The sequence below is a fragment of the Cricetulus griseus genome, chromosome 4, assembly GCF_003668045.3.
Source record: "Cricetulus griseus strain 17A/GY chromosome 4, alternate assembly CriGri-PICRH-1.0, whole genome shotgun sequence".
Classification (NCBI taxonomy): Eukaryota; Metazoa; Chordata; class Mammalia; order Rodentia; family Cricetidae; genus Cricetulus; species Cricetulus griseus.
In genome coordinates this window covers 6,796,557-6,816,495 of record NC_048597.1, presented here as the reverse complement: position 1 = coordinate 6,816,495, position 19,939 = coordinate 6,796,557, and the positions used below count along the sequence as shown (strand labels likewise).

Below are 19,939 nucleotides of genomic sequence, written 5' to 3'. Positions count from 1 at the left end.
TGATTAAATAGGCTACCTGATAAACAGCTATACAAATACATTACTTCTTCATATTTTAAGAGACATCAAGATGTTGATTTACTGACCATAATTAAGTACATTATTTTTATTCCAATAAGTTAGTGTAGTCATTTTGGAGGTGTGTGAGAAAGGTTAGAGCTGAGATATAGCTTGGAGCTTACCAGTTCCCTTATTTTAGAGTTGAAGAACTAAAGTCTGGGAGGTTTCTCCCAATTCTTTCCATGGTAACAAACAGATTAGCCGTAAATTTGAACTTAGAACAAACACCTCCTAACTCCCAGGCCAGGGTGACTTACCGGCCTGGCTACAGCATACCCGGCAGGCCCTGGGCCTGCAAGTCCTGCTTGAGGTGAAGGCTGATTACGCCCTGAAACAGACATCACACTGTGTAAATTTAAGAAAGTTAAAAAGGTAAAAAGAAATAAAAAACCATATACTTCTATTCCAAGTGTCTACTGCATGGTCCAGTTTTAAGGGGAAGTAACTACATTCAAGTGTGTTTACCTATATTATCTTTCCGTGTTGTTCCCGGGCTTTTGGGTGCTTTGAAGCAGAAAGGAAAAAGAATCAGCCATAAGTAAACAATAAAACAACAGTTTATGGCATCACCTGGTTGCGCTGTTCATTGCCAGCAGAGAGAAAGGCTTGAGACGGCAACAAAACAAGCACTTAGCTTTGTATAAAGATAGAAACTGGAGTATTAGAGAAACCCGCATGGCAGACAAAGTCACACTATCTGTCACTATGGTGACAGTCTTCACAGACCTATGTCCATGAACCTTGAAGATCTGGTCACCTGCTCCTTACAGCTTGGCAGTCAAATGGCTCCTGAGCCACAGCTCCTCATAGTACGGGCTGACTGTGGGTAAAGTTACCTAAGAGTGAGTTCTTTCTGAATCTACAATAGACTACTACCGGGATCAAGAGAGAAGGCAGGTCTAGACATATTTATATGCAGTTACAGTATGGTTCAAACTCAGAGAGGTGGCGGCCTAAGGATGAAGTGAAAATTACTATGGGGGACAGAAAGAATAAAAGACACTACCAAGCGTTATCTTAGATTTTCCATTTTGAGAAGAAATTCAAGTACAATGGTTATACTAAATACAGCAGGCCATAGATAATTGTAGTCTTAACAAATGGTCCCAATTTTAGTGATCTTCTAAGCAAATCTAGCCCAATACCAGAATATTTAGAAACCCCTTTTATAGAGGAAAATCTATAAAACACTAGATCCTAGGACCTTAAAGTTACTGGTTTATGAACCTTCAGGTTCATCAACAGCACTGGTAAACATGTGACTTATTCACGAGGAGAAAATGATGGTGTCTTTCAACAGTCATTTCACAGTCCGGGTACACAGGACTAGGTATGAACAACACAGGAACTTATCCTCAGAGATGAGACATTAAACAGATAGCCACTGGGAACTAACTATACATACAACACAGAAGGAAAAGAGAAAAACAGGAGGTGTGTATAAGGACAAGGAGAGGTGTCAACTTTGGTAGGGTTTAGTAAGCCATGAGACACCGGAGGGGCTGACACTTAGAACAAGAACCATATCTATAATGCAAAAGTCTTGTTACCTTCCATCTCTCTCCTAGCTACCCCAGGACTGGGAGGTGCTCCAACACCTTTTTAGAGAAAGAACAAAAGCTATGTATTGTTCAGAACCCACAGCATAGGATGAAAGGCAGGTACACAATTATTCTCGTGAAGGGTCTTTCATTGCTTTACATCTTTGGAAGTTATCAAAGCGACTTTAGCTCAAAACGGACTCCTCAAATGCAAGAACAGAAGCAGGAACACAGCTTACTTTGCACATCTGAAATTACCAGCAGTAAGGAATCAAAAAGTCTAATGCAAAACTTTATAATCATCTCATTTCTTCTATCTAGATTATTAATACATTATTCAGTAGTCAAAAGGAAAATAATCATAAATGAAGTTTCAAGTTCATCTTAAATTTCTAACACTTAGGAGTTAGTTCTTGATGTATTCTCTGGGCTTACTGTCTCAGAGGCTTACTGGCTGCAGAATAAGATAAGCTGTAGAATAATTATGAAGAGAAGCATTTTAAAATGGAAACACATTTCTAAATAAGCTACTGGTTTGCTAATATGATACAAGTTTTCACATGTTTATTTCAAAATTTATTTTCTATAGATTGGTTTCCTGGTAAAGTGGAATTCACCCTAAAAATAAAAGATTTTTGAAATGAAAATAGTTTCATAAAAGCTACACTGTTCAAATCATGTAGGTATCCTTATTACAAAGTTACCCAAATCTTCATCTAAGCAGTGTTAGCTGGCCACAACTGACCCTGAATCTTAGCTCACTGACAATGTCAGGTAGCTGAAGACATCAACTCTGTATGGCCAGGGGCTTTAGGAGCATTAATGCTGGAGCTGCTAAGCTCTGAGAATAACTGGTACAACCTCCATGCCCGCCCATCCATCCATCCATCCATCCATCCATCCATCCATCCATCCATCCATCCATCCACTTATTTATTTTTACAATTTCCATCTTTATTGAGACTTAGAGGAAATGTACTCTTTAATAAACCCTTCAGAATGAGCTGCCAGTTTCACCTCTGTGTGTGTATAAGTGTTGTGGATTGAATCCATGGCTTGTACATACCAGGTAAGCACACTTGGTACATTCCTAGCTCTACTTTCAGTTTTCATGTTAACTAAATAATTAGTTATTATTATTTATTTATTTGGTTTTTCAAGACAGGGTTCCTCTGTGTCACAGTTCTGGAACTCACTCTGTAGACCAGGCTACCCTCGAACTCACAGAGATCCACCTGTTTCTGCCATCCAACTGCTGGGATTATAGGTGTGCACCACCACCACCCAGCATGCATTACTTTTTAAATAAAAGCATCCAGTACTGAATAAAACTTACCTCACTGAAAAGAAAATCACAGTTTTACGTAAACAAATGATACAACAATTTAATGAGTTATTCGAAATGCAAAATAAGGTATAGTTTATTAGTTCTACTCACAGATAAAACTAAGCTCTAGTATGTTAACAGGGATAAATAAAGTATGGAACTTTATTTATTTATTTATTTATTTATTTATTTATTTGTTTGTTTTTTTTTGTTTTACGAGACAGGGTTTCTCTGTGTAGCTTTGGAGCCTATCCTGGCACTCACTCTGGAGACCAGGCTGGCCTCGAACTCACAGAGATCCACCTGCCTCTGTCTCCTGAGTGCTGGGATTAAAGGTATGCGCCACCAAGTATGGAACCTTATAATGTGGAGTATAAATGTCAATCATTCTAACCCTTACCAAACAGGCCTAAACTGTCTCTTGAGTTATAGAGTTCTAAGTCCAAAACATTATTAATAAACCAGCATTCATACAGGATAGCAAATGTAAATGGTTACCTCCAAATTCTTTTCTAGCAGGTGCAGGACTCCTAGCCCCTTATAGTTCATAAGAAATTAGGCAGCAGAAAGGAAATGACATTAAATGAAGAGTTGAAATGTCAAGATCTGCTCCAGTAGTCATGATAGCACATATGGTTATGTAAAAATCTAGGCAGTACACAAAGCTGTCATTCAATGCATATGCTCACAGGAAGTGAACACTATATGTAGCTAAGAGAACATTTAAAGACATACGTAAAACATCTTAAAATATGTATGCTCTTCAGTTCTAAATGAAAATTTCCATAAATTAATAAATGCTAATTGTCTTTATAAAGCTACAGATGAGGAATTTAAAAAATTAAGCCCAGTTTTATCCAAGAACATCATACATGCCTAAGCACATCAAATTAGCAAGACCCAGACAAGCTTCCCCAGTGCACAGGCAAAGAGGCAGCTGGACACATGCTTGAGAAATCTGCAGGACAGACACACTGTCCTGTTGCTCCTGAGTCCTTTGGAAAAGCTTAAGGAATAACAATGATCATACAAACACAAATAAACCCAGAGTCTGGCAGCATGAAAACACCCAAAATGCTTTTACGAGGAAGAGGAGGAGGAGAAGGAGGAGGGGGAGGAAAAGAAGGAGGGGAAAGAGGAGGAAGGGGAGGATTTTAAGTTAGGCAGGTATCCTAGGAGTAACTGGTTACCTGAAGGTGGAGGTGGTCTCTGTGGCGGGGCAGGACGTGCTGGAGGAGCAACTGGGCGGGGAGGGGGTGGCCTCTTGGGCTCTAAGGTCTGGAAAGGATCCTTCTGGGCAGTTGGCTGAGTGTCACCTGGAGAACCTACAAAGTGAGTAGGTCAGATCTGGTCCCGACAGGGAGCGAGTGGGAAGGAATGTGCATATGTAATCTTCTCTCTAAATTTGTGTGCACTAAACAAAGAGTAAACCATATTCAGTGTGAATAAAGCAGCAGTCTACATGGGGCCACCTTCTGGAACCATGGTGCTACCCTGTGCTGACCTCTTATATGGCAAAGATGCTGAAAGCTGACTTGCTGAGGAGTTCCATTAAGGAACAAAATTTACTGTTTGAATTCAGCCATACACAACTTGCTAGCCAGCAAAGAAGCAGGAGGGAGCCCTAGTAGTCAAGCATTCTTATCATAGAATAAAAAATCACAGGTTGTAAAACAGACAATCTTAACCACATCCATAGGATTCTCATTTGGCGATAGCAATGATGAGCATCTGCTCCACTAAGAGTTATTTATGGTGATGGAAACCCGCCTCTTGTCTACAGGGCACTCAGTGCATGGGCTGAAAAGCTAAACCATGTTTACTGGTTAGTTTCTGTCAACTTGATACACGTTAGTCAGTGAGGAAGAGGTAAACTCAACTGAGAAATTAATTGCCTTCATCAGATATGCCTGAGGGCCAATTTCCTTGATTAATGACTGGTGTGGGAAGGCCCAGACCATTGCGGATGGTGTTATCCTTGGTGGTCCAGGTGGCATAGGACAGTGGGCTGAGCTGGCCATAGGGAGCAAGCCAGGAAGCAGTCGTCTTCCAGGGCCTCTGCATTAGCTCCTGACCCCAGATTCTTGCCCTGAGCTCCTGTCCTGATTCCCTTAATGAACCTGTAAGTCAAATAAACCCTTCCTTCCCCAAACTGGTTTTGGCCAGTGTGTTATCAGCAACAGAAAGCAAACTAGGATACAACAGTTCTCCAAAGTTCAAACAAGCTGGCTAGACAGAATCACAGACATTTAAAGTAAAGTACACACCCTGTGAACTCGGAGGCCCTGGAGTTCTTGATGGTGCACGGATTGGTCTGACAGGAAGAGACGGTGCGGAGTACTCTGGCACTGTAGGTGACTGGCAGGGACTGGTTCGGGGTGAGGAGCTTGGAGAAGTGCCAAGGCCAGAACTTGAAAAGGGCTGCAGATGCTGAGGAAGAAGCTCCTCTACTTCAGCACTATAGTCATCAACATCACCTGTCAGAAGCAAGGCCAGCAAAGACAGCGCCATTTTCACTTTTCCTACACATTAGGCTTTACAGGCTACAAGATACAAAGGGTCACGACCCACAGGCTGAGAATACTGCTCTAACCAGGGCCTCCCACTTCAAGACTGCTCACCCAACACAGATCCCATTTCTCCTGTCAGGTCTCAGCTGCAAACTCACCAAAGGGCTGCAAAGTGGGCTCAGGGTACCCTGTGCAACAAGATTTGCACCCAGAGCATCAGCCTTCTTTCCAAGCCCCATTTTTAAGGCTATGTCACCAGGAGTCTATGGGACACCTTTATTCCACCTACCTCAGAAATCTCCACCCTCCGTGCTTCCAGTGACAGGAACTAAGGACTCGTCAGTCATTCAGGACTAAGTCGAAAGCACGATGCTAAGTGGGCCCTACCACCTTTCTGCACATACCAAAGTCCTAAGGACAGCAAGTGGAACAGCCTCAATGCCTCAGTATTGTCCTCGCTGACAGGACTGCTCCCACACTGTGGACAGCACACCCTCAGATACATGACTTACTAGCCTGCAACACTTTATTTGTCCAGCCCTTCAGCTCTTTCCTTTCCCTTCCCCAAGATCCAGGGCTTGTGCCCTAGCATTTTTAGCCCCATCCGATGTGGCCTCCTCTGTTTAGCTCCAGGCAGTTCTTCACTTAACCACTCCCAGATGCATGATTCTCCCACTGCCGATGCCCGACAAACCCCTCTCTCATCAGCCCCACTATCTGACGTCCCGACAGCGCACTTGGTCAGTGTATGCCACTTCCTGAAGAAAACCACACAAACCTCATGGTCAGACCAACAATGTCTGTAGCTTTCAATCTCCTCTGGGTCTCCCAAGTTGCCTGAAAATTCTCATTTCTTGTTTGGTTATTTCTCTCATTCCCTTTTGCCAGAAACACTATTTCAAAGCGTCTCAAGTCCCCTGAAACTGTGGACTCTCCCATTCCTACAAATAATGTGAGAACTTAAAGTTCTTAACAAAGAGAAGTCTGGAGATGGTGCCTCCTTCACAGAGGAGGTCCAGGGTACCCCACTTTCCTCGGAGACTTTGCCGTTCTCTGTCAACACTTTCACAGTATCAGCGTCCACCTCTGTGCCAGCCCCTTTTAGCAGTACTAGCATTCTCAGGCTCCCCTAATTTAAAAGTAACTGTTCTGTACCTACCCAGAGCAATTTTGCCATGTAGTTTTACCATACCACAAAATTACTCTTACAAAGGTCACTAACAGCATCCCTAACCATTCCTAAATCAGGCAAGTTCCTGTCCTTATTTTTTCACTCATCTCTCTGAGGTTTGAGATATCGTGGAACTGTTTACACTTTCTTTCTTGACTTTAAAAGTGTTTTTATTTTTATGTGCGTAAGAGTTCTGTTTGCAGGTTATGTATGTGTAACACAAATGCAGTGCCTGAAGAGGCCACAAGAGGCATCAGATCCCATGGAACTGGAGTTACAGATTCACCATGTGGGTAATGGGAACCAAACCTGGGTCCTCTATAAGAGCAGTCGGTGCTCTTAACCACTGAGCCATTTCTCTAGCCCCCTGATTTTATTTTATTTTATTTTTTTTTTAAACTACAAACTTTCTCATGAGGTACCAGACTAATCAGCATTAATTATTACACCGGATACCACTTACTGTGATTGCCTGCATCTTGTGTGAAACACCTAGTAAACAGTTGTAGAAGGAGCTAACAGAGACCATGGTCACAGAATTTGCAGCTTCTGGCATGCACCTCTCTGACGGTTCATTCTGATTCAACTTGTTGGGCTGAGAGAGCAGTGAAGCCCACCAGCGGATATGTCTGTGACAGCACCGGAGGTAACAGCTCTGACACAATGAATGGAGGGACCAATGCCCCACGGATGCATGGGAAAATGGCATTGTTGGAAAGTGGTAAAAAGTTGGAAGGACTAGGTCAGCAGGAGTTTGTCTGGGTCTGTTTCCTGCTCTGACCGCCTCTCACTTGCACACCCCCCTTCTTTGCTTGTCTGCTGAGAAGACCAGCTGCTACCATCTGTCCCTGCCTCCAGGAGGCTCCTCCAAGTGTATGGGCCAATCAGCCCAGGACTGAACCTCTGAAATCATGAGCCAATAAACACTCTCACCTTAACTTGTTTCTGAAGGTGTTTGGCCACAACCAGAAAAGGAAACAATGCAACTTGGCATCCAAAAATTACATATTTATGTGTGGATCAAGTAAATGAGCAATATAAAAGAGTGATTATCCTAAAAGATGTTTAGCTTAGAAGTGTTATCTAGCAGTGTAGAGTCAGGTACACATTTTTGGGGAGGCCAATGATGGAACCCAGGGTCTTACACACACTAAACATTCACTTTATTACAAAATATATCCTAATGAAAATGATGCTCACACATATGTAGTATTAGAAAGCAAATGTACTTTCAAATAATGTTTAAGAAAACCACAATACCCAGATAATTTGTTTCAAAAGTTCAACTGAAGTAGACACCTTCATATGCACGGGTTCTGTTTCACATGAATGTGTTCCTCGTCACTTGGGCATTTTGAATCCCTCTGGAACATTTCCTTTGCAGTAATTACTATGAAATTGTTTTGGCAGTAAAAAGATTCATTTGGAACTTCTGCTCAACTATAATTATTGGCACAAACTGGCACATTCAAAATACTACTCTGTGCTTTTTTTTTTTTTTTTTTTTTTTTTGGTTTTTCGAGACAGGGTTTCTCTGTGTAGCTTTGGAGACCAGGCTGGCCTCGAACTCACAGCGATCCTTCTGCTTCTGCCTCCCGAGTGCTGGGATTAAAGGCGTGCGCCACCAACGCCCGGCTACTCTGCTTTTATCATACAATATAAACTAAAATATTCAAGTGTATTTACTATTAAATGATAAAATAGCATATAAATTACCAAGTCTAAGGTAATCAGACAAACTATTATTAATACTGTGTTCAGGAGAGATAACTGGGATACAAAGTCGATAATGCTGGGAGGGAGCAAACAACATGCAGAGTACGTCTGCGCAACATACAAACCTTCCAAGTCAAAATCCGCTGCGACCTCTGCATCCTCCCCCAGCAGGGTGGAGCTTGTTGATGAGGGCAATGTGACACCGATCTTCTCTAAACTCATCTCTTCTTCCAAATTCTTGATCCAGTTTGGGCTTTTTAAAGTAATTGTTATAGTCCGATTTAATAACTATTGGCGTAAAAAAGGATACAGGAGAAAAATGTATTAACACAGAAACTAACGTAGGAGAAGGGTGCCTATGCTCCATAAGGCAGCGGCATCCACAGCTTAGTTGGATTCTAGGCAAAATAAATTCTTCCACACATCCTAAGAATTTCCCACGTGCAGGGTGTTCACCACTCTGCCTTTAAAAGCTTATGACGCCAAATAAAGGTAGTTAGGATTCCTTTTCTCTAGCCAGTATCACTTCCTGGACAAATACAAACTACTGATAGTCTGTTATATAATTCCGATTTGGATCCATAAATTAAACAAGTGCTCCTACACCAAAACAACTGCAGAAGAGACAGAAAGCCTTGCATATACTTGCTGTCATTTGGTCCTCTTTAATTTGTTCCATGTGCTAACCTATGGTTTTAGCATTTCAAATGTCGGGAGAATGTTGTGCGAAGATTATTTTAAATCTTACACAAAAATTAACTGTTCTGGAAATAGAATGGCTGAAACTTATAAAGCAAGCTACAGCTTTCCTTATACAATTAAGTGACATTTAGACCTAAATATGATTTACTAAAACCACCAAGATGTTATAATCAAGTTTCACTGTCTCTCTGTATTTTTAAGTTCTTTAAAACTCTGTTGTTGGGCATGAGATTTTTTGTCAAGGACATGAAGATAATATACAGAAAAGCTCCCACTTAAAGCCCACACCATACAACAGACCAGCTTCCTAGTTACAAGCTCTTTTATACAGCTTTAGCTTCCTGTGGTTTGAAGACTCCCTTAGCTGGAAGAAGGTTTAAACTTTTAGAATATTTATAAACGACCTGTGTGGCTAATAGCTGGCACACTGTGGACAGATTACAGCTCCAAGTATTACTGCTCTCAGGACTCCTAAAGGCGCAGAGGTCAGAAGCTACTCACTTCAACAGCACGGTTTGTCTAACACCAACTGAGCCGTGAAGCCAGAGGCTTTAAATCTCTTACTTGCTTAACAGACCCAAGTATTAAACTCAACTGACTTCATCATTTACCTGCATATTTCACAAATTATTTTTTAAACCAACAAAAATCTTTTATAGTTATCAAATATTATATTCAAAAGACACTTTTTTATTGATTTGTTTGTGTGTGTATGATGCTTTTTGTTTTTTGAGACACAGTCTCACAGTGTAGCCCAGGTTGGCCTAAAACTTCAGTGAGGCCCCTGCCTCAGCCTACCAAGCGCTGGGATCACAGGTGTGTGCCACCATGCCCAGCTGCTTCAGATTTTTTTTCTCTGAAATTCGCTAATTCCTGAAAAAAATTAGGGTTAAATTAGTGGTTTTAACAAAGGCAACACATTCAAGGTCTAGAAATGTGTAACCTCTAAAAGGGTAAACTAAATATTATCTTGCATTTTGTTTTTTTTTCTAATCCATTTTGACATGAATATATTAGTACTGCATTAAAAACAAAACAAAAAACAAACTCAAGCAATATACACATGCAAATATGTTTCTTCAAGTAAGCAAGAGTAACATGACTACAAGAGAAAGCTAATAAGCTCTGGACTTCTCATTGCTGGAGAAACTGAGCCCAGAATTTGGTCTCTACTGACCATATACTTAGCAATGCAGGATTTAGCTTAAAAACAAAACAAAACAAAAAAAAACAAAATAAAACAAACAACAGATTCATAAAAATTGAGAGATGCAACCTTTCACAGAAACGTAATTACTCCAGGTCACTGATGTACTTCCCCACCTGTGACATTTCAAATCATAGGCTCAGACCATCCCCAGCTGTTACATTTGAAAGTGCTACAATGTGGAGTGGTTGCCATCTGTGGCAATTATGTATCCATGCTGGAAAAACGGAAGGGACATCAGAGCCTTTCTTTAGCAGCTTCCAGGTAACTCCCTGGAAATGATGAGGACCTTCTGCCATGCTCTTGTAAAGAGGCATGTCCTCCACTTGATAATGTACAGAAGAGCTGTACATTAAGGGAATGTCTGCCCTTAATTAAAAATTGATATGTTTTGCATTAAATATGGTAGAAATCAAATTAGGCAGTGCACATATTTTTCATTTCTATCAATGGTTAATATCTCTAAGGAGAAAGGAAAATAACTCCAAGTTAGGCAGACAACTAGTTTAAATAAAAATATTAAGTAACCCTCACGTAGTTCAGTCTTCTAGTTTCATTAACTGGAAATACATGTGGACACTCTCATAGCATGCTTATAAAAGTACAATCTTCAGACACTTCAAATGGTTTAGAATCATCAAATCTATCTTACCTCTTTTCCATTTAGGCTCAGAACATTCAAGGCAGAGCTCCCCTCCAAAAATGTAACCCACATTTTATCTTCTACGAATCTTTAAGAAAAAGAAAAGGGATACATAAGAAAAGGGCCTCTTTCAAGAAGACCCTTGCGTTAGAAGCTGCATCTCCTGGCTGCACAGTGAGGGAGGCACTATGAATTTTCACTGTTTCAGTGACTTTCCTACAGGCCAATTCCTTTGATTGAGAAGGAAACTCCAAACAACCCAACTAATGGTCACAAGGAGCTTAGGGTTAGGTGTCTGAATGCACAAGACTCTTCTTCCTCAATGGGTCTTTGCTACGACTCCAAGTTTATACTTTGGAAATAAGAAACCCACCAAAAGGAAAAAATGAAACAAAAGCCACATTTTGAAGAGTCACTGATTATCTAATTATGTTTATTACCAAAGAATAAAACAAAGTTTATCTGTCTTACTTACAAAAGAAATTCTGCAAACTGAACTTCTCCCACTGTATGGAGAAAACCTTTTTGTCTCATGCTCAGAGTCTAAAAGATTATGAATTTTAAGAAATAAAAGTGTGCCAAACTATGATACTGAAGTTAAGTGCACATAGAATACATCTTACAATCACTCAGGCATGACCAAGATAACTGACTCAGCTTCTCTGGCATGAAGTTTTAAGTAACAACAATGTTGCCATTTGAAATACACAGGGATGGTCATGGGGGATACCCACCCCTCTGCAAGGCTGTTCTTAGATGTACCTGTGTCATGAGCTCCAAACATCGTTTGTTCTTTGGGAACTGCACCAGGACCAGAGCTGCACACCTCCACACCCACCTCTACTTTCCTTTTAGTATCTGCTGTCCTTTATCAGTTTGCTATCACTGGTGCAACAGACACCCCATGGCTTTTTATCACAGTAACACCCAGTTTTCTTTTCAATACTTTCCCTGATGTTGACAATACTCTCGAGGAAAGGTTTTAGCTTCCATTCTGAACTAACAAGAACCCAGTGAGTTAGAAAGACACAAGCCCCTGCTCCTTTACCAGTCTCTCTTGTACCATTTAGAGTCTTCTAGTTCAATGCTATATTTTACATTTGCTCATAAAGCTACTTGCTGCCCACTCACACAGTTCACAGATGTTTCCTGTGGTCTGACATTTCTATACTTGACGAGGCTCACTGTCATCTGTAAACCTGGGAGATTATACAGTGTACTGTCTAGAGCTGTTTGTTCGTTTTAAAGTCTTTTAGAAGCTAATTAATTCATTATTGCCAAGGCATACACATGGAGGTCAGAGGACAACTCTGTGGAGTCGGCTGTCTCCTTCCACCCTCATATGGATCCCGGGATGGCACTCAGGTAGTGCCTTCATTCACCGAGCCATCTCTCAGGTTCAGATTTTATAAGATTTTGAAGATTTAAAATACACTGCTCTCAAAGATGTGCAAGAGGGGTAAGAAAAACCAAAGGGTCAGAAGTCTAAACACAATTTCTTTCCATTTGTCCCTCTGCTCCCAGAAAGGCCCTCATGTGTCTCGGGCATGAGTCCCACTCCACACAAACTCCCACAGTGACTTTCCTAAGCAGATTATAAGCACATGCCATGCCTTTCACGTCTCCTCTGCTCTTCTGCAGTACCTCGTATGGATGTCTGAACACAAACAAAACATGCCAGAAACAAATGAACAACATACAAAAGAAATGAGTAGCACTTCTTTCCCTGTGGAATTAAAAGACACACATGAAACTCAATTGTTGCACATGTGAAAGAAAACACTCTTAAAACGAGAGCATGTGGTTAGTCAATAGGGAACAGAGCCTGGAACAGATGGCTCCTGTAATTCACATGTCTTCTGGCTGGAAATAGAACATTCACCATTTATAACGACCTTAGACATGACCTTTCTTAAACTCAGGAACAACAACAAATCCCTCCAGCTTATTTATTTACTACAGGTAGTTATTTACATACTCTCTATGTACTCTGCTGGCTTTGAACTCACGACCCTCCCACCTCAGCCTCTTGAATATGGAGGTACTGGTCCCTTTACTTTTGTCTCTCTTAATACTAAAATTACCAACCACAGCTTCATTCTCACAGAGCTTGCTACATTGCTCCACTGTAGAGGAATCTTGATGAGGTCATTCCCAAACTCAAACATACCTTTGTCTTCCATTGTTCATGTAAAAGTTTCACTATTCATTTTTTAAGTTTTCTAAGTAGAGAATTTGATTTCAAAACCCACTAGGAGTTCTTGAGCAACACCCCAGGTAGAGTTCTTTGGTTTGGAAATATCACACTTACACACTAGTCAGTCACCAGATTAGGGTTTCCAGTGTAGAGTCTACTGCTTCTGATACACTCTGGTCAGTCGGACGCCTCACTCACCTGATGAGAATGACTTCACCAAAATGTGCGAACTGCTTCAGGAGCTCGTCAATCAAAGCATCATCAAAAAAATTATTTCCTTGTGTAGAGCTTTTGATTGAGACCAGTACTGTGCCATCTGGAGGGCCTTGGACTGCAATGACTTCTTTATAAATTTTTTGTCTCTCTTCAGCTTCAACTTCAAATATATCTATATCAATCAGGGCAACGACAGGCCTTAAGGCACAAAGGAAATGCATTAGAAATGTTTCTAAAGGGATTTATTTCAAACAAACTTCAAGCATCATTAAAAACTGAAGCTGTTTAAACCTATGGTCAGAAGTCTTCAGCTCGGCTCTCCCATAGTGCAGCAAAGTGCCCGGGGTCCATGTGTAAAGGATTTTACTTTCATCTTGGAAACTAGCATTCAGAAGATCCAAATCTTCAGCTGCAATCAGAATAAAAGACAATTCAAGAGAGGCCACATGAGTAAGAGAGGTCATATGACACAAACAGGTGCCACTTCCTTGTAGAGCCTTCAACAGTCTGAGGCTAACATGCCAAAACTCCGGAAGCAGACAGCCCAGAAATGTTACAGACATGTCTGTCACATCATTTTCTTCCTTACTGGGGAGAACAGAAATGCTGCTCACTTCTAAGATAACTGAGACCTGGGTAGGACCAAACCCTGCTTCAGAAAAGCCCAAATAGCCAAGTGTCATTTTCACAACTGCAATCAGCCATTTTACAAAATAGACGTTTCCTCACTTTACATGAAATCATGTCACTAAAAAAATAGGCATGAAATGCTTATCACTCTTCCCCTCACAAAATCCACCTTAATTTTCCTAAATAAAAAAGTCTACTCCTAACCTGATCTGTCAAAAGGCCACTTCCTCCTTCTCCAGAGGACTCGGTCTGTCCATGCCGGGGTGCGGCACTTCTCACTGGTGTCATAGTCTTCAGAAAACAAGTCATATTTATAGGTTGGAGCAAATGTCACTTTTCCCTCTAAAAATCCTCTAAAAATCTAAAATAAACATACACAAAGTTACTCCAAAACATACAGATGTTCATGTTTTTACTTAAAAATTCTTGAGTTTGGAGACTCTATGTGCAATGAAATATGATCAAATTCACCCGCTACTCCTCCCTTCAATTCTCCCCCAGTCCTGTCAGCATCACATCTTCTTTTGGTAGCTCATTAAGCCCCGCCCATTAGTGCTGTGCATATGTGCACAGGTGTGGGGTCATCCATTACAACAGTGGTTCTCAACCTTCCTAATTGCAACCCTTTAATATACTTCTTCATGTTGTGGTGACCCCAACCATAAATTGTTTTTGTTGCTACTGCTCTAAATTATAATGTAAATATGTGTGTTTCCCAATGGTCTTAGACGAGCCCAGGAAAAAGGCCATGGCCCACAGCTTGAGAGCCATTGCACTACAGCATGGGAAACCTACCAGTGGCCATGCCACAGTCGGAAAAGAATAATGTCCCACCCGCTAGCAACTATCAACTGGCAATGCTCTCCCAGAAGGTGTGAGGCCCAGAGATCATCCACCCCATGTATGCTGCAACTCTGACTGACTTGGTCCTGTTGAGTTTTGTGTGGGTTCATGACTGACACAGGTGTGTTGTCACAGCACTCCTCGTCCTGCTGACCTTGCATTGTCTCTGAACGTTGATGGCGGTGGTGGGGTTAATACGGATGTATGATTCAGGGACCACCCAGTGTCTTATTCTCAGCACTCTGGCAGGTGGGCATCTCTCCACTGACTGCTGACACTACAAGAAGCAGCTTCTTTGATCAAGGCTGAGAGCAACCTAAGCCTGTTGGTATCGGTGTATGTGTGTATATGTATGCATGCGCATGTGTGCACACCCACATCCATGGAGGCCAGAATGGGGCTTTGGATCCAGGGTCATATGATAGAGCAGCAAGTGTTCCTGACCACTGAGCCATCTTCTCTAGTCCTATACTTTTATTCTTAGGTGCTGGATAGTCTCCTATCAAATATCTATCTATCCAGTGAACACTTCTAACAGAGCTGAGTAACAACCCCTACCCAAACCTAGCATGTGACCTTTTCCCTGTCACTTAACTTTTCCATTAATGAAACTTTAAAAACATGAATAAAGGAAATCACCCTCTCTATGAGACAGCCACGTAGCTCAGGAGTAGGGCACTTGCCTCAAAAGCATGAGGACCTAGGTTCAATTCCAGGTTTAGCCCCCATCTTTAAAAATAAGTAGAAGATAACAAGTTTTTGGGAATCATCTAGCCTGATAACACCTTTAAATAACAGAGCATGTCTAAAATGGTGAAGTAGTCACAAAGATGTGAGAATTCAAACATGACAATCCCAAGTAATACACACCAGTGGCCTCCAACCACTTCTAATTAACCTAAGATTCCACATTATCATTCCCTAAAATAATAAGCCTTCTGTATGAAAGTGCATCTTATAGACACATTAATGGATTTTTCTTCCTAGGAAGAATTATATCCTTTTATTTCCTCTTCCCCTCCCTTTCTTATTTCTAATCTTTTATTCTTTTAAGAAAAAAAACAATTCTGTATGTTTAGCCAGAGGTATGTATACATCAGCTCCCAATAAATACAGAAAAGAATAAGAAGACATACCCTCCTTTTACAATTTTTATTTATTGCATGCCAATTATTTTATGTGTAAGTATACTGAGTGAAGAGGGCATGTATAGACACAGGGCACACGTGGAGGCCAGAGGACAACTTTTGGGAGTTGGTTCTCATCCTCCACTCAGTGAGGCAGGATTTATCTTGATTCTCCAGTGCAGCATACCCTGGCTGGCTGCAGCACAACCTTGGCAGTTGGCTGATTCTCATCTGTCTGTGTGTGCGTCTGTCTGTGTGTGCGTCTGTCTGTCTGTCTGTCTCCTATCTACCAGCAGATTACAGATGCCTGCCTGCCTGCCTGCCTGCCTGCCTGCCTGCCCTGCCTGCCTGCCTGCCTGCCTGCTATCTATCTATCTATCTATCTATCTATCTATCTATCTATCTATCTATCTACAGATTACAGATACAGATGCATGCCCCTGCATGAGGTGTTTCATCTGGGGCTTTTTGTGTAGGTTCTGGAGATCAAACTTAGAGCTTCATTATTGCATGGAAAGTGATTTAAATCCCCTACCCATCTCCCTGGCCCCCAAATCCTCTTATTTTCTTTCTTTTTTGTTTAAGAAGAAAAACCTTATATTTCTTTTTATCTGTGTGCATCTCTTTATGCCTATTTATGGCTAAATGTGCACCCTGTCATGTGCAGGTATCTGCAAAGGCCAGAAAAGAACACTGATCCCCTATGAGCTGCTCAATGAGTGAGCACTGGGTACTGAACCTGGGTCGTCTTCTGCAAGAGCAAGTGCACTCATTGCTGAGCAATCTCTCTAGCCCTCCAAAAGTCCCCTTTGTCACACAGCTATCTTCCCAGGATGTATTTACCTGCCCCGCATTTTTCTGATTGATGAGTTGATCCCCAGCTATAAGAGAATCCCAATTTTGCTGTCTTATGAGCTCTTTAACTTCTTCGTTAGGAAGATCAATTCGATAGTTGAAGTCACCACACCAAAATACATAGTCATGGGAAAACAGCATCCTTCCCTGGAAACATGAGATGGCATTGGAAGTTCACAACAGTGTTTCAATGTGCTGCACATGACTCTCCTGCTTCAGATGTGCTCGCCTCTGTCAACACTGCTGCTCGAACCAATAGTAATAAGACAAAGTAGACAGGTACTGTTGTTTCTGAGAACTGCATTAAATCTTCAAAACTGGCTGACATAAAATGCAGGGTAAATTAAAATACAATCTAAAGATTTATCTTACAGCATAAACGGCAGAAGCTTACCATGGGAAAACTCAACTTCCGTGCTATTTCTACAAAATCTTCATTTCTCTCTTTGACTTGTGACTGCCCTGCAGCAAAGTGGCTGCAGACAAAGCAGAGGCTGGTGGTGTGGAAGAGCAGGCGAATCGCAACTGCTCCCTTATTTCCAGTCGCGCCCCCCATCCCAGTCTTCACAGTGTCAACCGCAACGTCCCTTTAAAACACAATTACAGACGCAAGAGATGACACTGCACACTCTGGGGCTTTTCTTGTCATTCAGCGAGAAGAGCACAGGAGAGTGTCTGTTACTGACCTGATGAAAGGGGCATGCTGTGGTCTGATGAAAACAAAGAGGCAGACGCCCACCAACTGCTCAGAAGCCAGCAGGACGTACTTGTTGTCTCTGGAGATGGTCTTCTGCAGCTCCACTGCCCATAGCTTCTGGTTTGTTGTGCTGCCGGAGCATTAAAGAGGGAATCTTTAGGAAGGTACCACACTTTACACATCTGATGACTTAGAGAAGAAGATTTCATATAATCTGTGTTCTGTTTCCAATAAAAAGAAAAACCTGCAGCTTAACCAAAACAATACAGAAAAACAGTATCTACTGTACAACTCTCCTCTATGGGGAGAGACGATGGCTCACCAAGTAAAGGTGTCGCTGCCAAGCCTGATGACCAGAATTCCATCCCTATGACCCTGAAGAGGTTACCCTCCGACCTCTGCATGCACACCACTGCACACGTGTGCCCCCCCCCCATGATGCTAAAATTAAAAAAAAAAACCACCAAAAAGCAGACAGGAAGTGACTTAATAAATGCCGTTAGGTGAGTGACTTGGCCAAGCTTTACACTTGAGTTTCCAGTATTATTTGGCTTATGGAGAAACATATACTTCTACATATCATCTCATTTCTCCCAGCCCCATTTTCCTTATTTTCATGAATTTAAATTTATTTATTTAAAAACTCCTTGTGTATGTGTAAGTATATGTCATCTATGTGTAGGTGTCTGAGGAGGCCAGAGAAAGGACCAGAATCCCTGGAGACAGAGTTACAGGCTGTTGTGAGCCACCCTATGTGGGTGCTGGGAACTGACTAGTCTTCTGCAAGAATAGCGAGAGATCTTAATTGCTAAGTTATCTTCCCAGTCCCCTAAAATTTTATACTTTAAAAAAAAAACTATTTTAAGAAACTTCTTTTAAATAATTTATTATGGAAAACTATTTTAAAAGCCTGGTAACTGTAAAGTAAGCCACCATACACCCAATTATTTAGCTTCAAAATCTCTCTCCCTCCCTCTTCCTTACATGGGGTGTTTTAGACCAAATCTAAGACATACACCATTGCACTCATAATTACTTTTGTATCTTTAACACAAGGGACATTTTTATCTTTCCATAACCACAATACCATCATCTACTTAAATAGTAACACTTCCTTAACATCACCTCACACTCAATTAGTATCCAAACTTCCCTTATTTTCTAAAAACAAAAGTCTTCCTGCCATTATTTGCTTCTTAGAGCAGGCCAAGTATGGCTTCTACATTGCATTACTGGCCTTGCCTCTTCACTCTCTCTTAGTCCTAATGGTTCCTCCACTGTCCTTGTTACATCGCTTCTATAATGGCAACTAAAAAAACAACCAAATCACTTGCCTGTAAAATGTCAGCAGTCTACATGTGGCTGACATGTTCTTGTGACGTCTTTCCTTGTCCCCCTATAGCTCCTTTTTCCTTTCTGCTCACTGGTACAGGAAGTTGATTAAGCAACAAGCTAACTTTATTTGTGTATTTCTTTTGGGAAAAATGGGGCTAATATAATCTACCAAGTTGACCATGGCTTTTCTTCAAGGATTTATCCATATCATCTCATGATGATCATTTTACAGATCTATTACTTCATAAGGAGATACAAAATGCTCACTTTGCAACAGTACAATTAGTACAAAATTTGTACAACAGTACAAAAAGCTTGTTGTAATTAAGCTTCAGAAAGAACTGGCATCAACTATTCAATTAATTATTCTGCAGTGTAGTCATAGAAAAAAGATGGGATAAATCGTTCCTTGTAAGTTTTCAGAGTAGTGAGCTTGAACCTCAAAGTTTTCAGAGTAGTGAGCTTGAACCTCAGAGCCTCCAACTGAGAGGAAAATGTTTCTTTGTTCTCATTATTCCAGGTCATATAAAAATTAAACAGGAATATGAGCTCACATCCATCTATCTTAGGTCCTGTGCCAAACTGTCTCCACATAGAACTCATGGCCACCATAATGCTAACACTGTGGTGCAAGTTCTGGAAGAAAATGACATTTTATGATTTTCTTGAGGTCACTCCTCAAGTCATCTCTACAATGAACCTGACCCTGCTTCAAGTCCCCTCCTCCATAGACCCTTCCCTTCTTGTTAACCACTCTCCATAGCATCTTCCTAACATGTGCTCCATTGACTTATTGAATTTACTGCACTTTCTGTGTCTTCTCAGTAGAAGACAATCTCCATGCAGACCTTCTCATTCATTCAGATGTATCTTTAGCATTTAGAGTAACTGGTTAAACAAATGAAAAAATATCACCACTTTATTAAAGACAAATCTTTAGGAAAGATTTCCTTTAGGAATAATGAATGTATGTAAGGCCTTCCACAATGAACAGTTCACTTTATTCTCTGAATTTTCTATATGAACTGTTTTTGAGATGTTATAAAAATTGTTGCACTTTCTCCACATCCTCTCCAAAATAGATTGTCATTGGTGTTTTTGATTTTAGGCATTCTGGATGGTGTACGATGGTATCTCAGAGTTGTTTTGATTTGCATTTCTC

General features: G+C 41.1%; 1 protein-coding gene across 2 annotated transcripts in view; it reads right to left on the bottom strand.

Annotated features, from left to right (window-relative positions):
- Synj1 (synaptojanin 1) overlaps nt 1–19,939 on the bottom strand; it is a 74,811-nt gene that overhangs the window by 7,987 nt on the left and 46,885 nt on the right. For both annotated transcript variants that reach the window (XM_035444322.1, XM_035444323.1), the window contains 12 exons: nt 17,432–17,572; nt 17,140–17,332; nt 16,734–16,892; nt 14,125–14,281; nt 13,582–13,699; nt 13,273–13,488; nt 10,887–10,965; nt 8,451–8,613; nt 5,196–5,405; nt 4,119–4,253; nt 526–564; nt 318–388 (listed from right to left, as the gene is read on the bottom strand). In XM_035444322.1, coding sequence (XP_035300213.1) covers nt 318–388; nt 526–564; nt 4,119–4,253; nt 5,196–5,405; nt 8,451–8,613; nt 10,887–10,965; nt 13,273–13,488; nt 13,582–13,699; nt 14,125–14,281; nt 16,734–16,892; nt 17,140–17,332; nt 17,432–17,572 — 1,681 coding nt within the window. The remainder of the gene's footprint in view (nt 1–317; nt 389–525; nt 565–4,118; nt 4,254–5,195; nt 5,406–8,450; nt 8,614–10,886; nt 10,966–13,272; nt 13,489–13,581; nt 13,700–14,124; nt 14,282–16,733; nt 16,893–17,139; nt 17,333–17,431; nt 17,573–19,939) is intronic.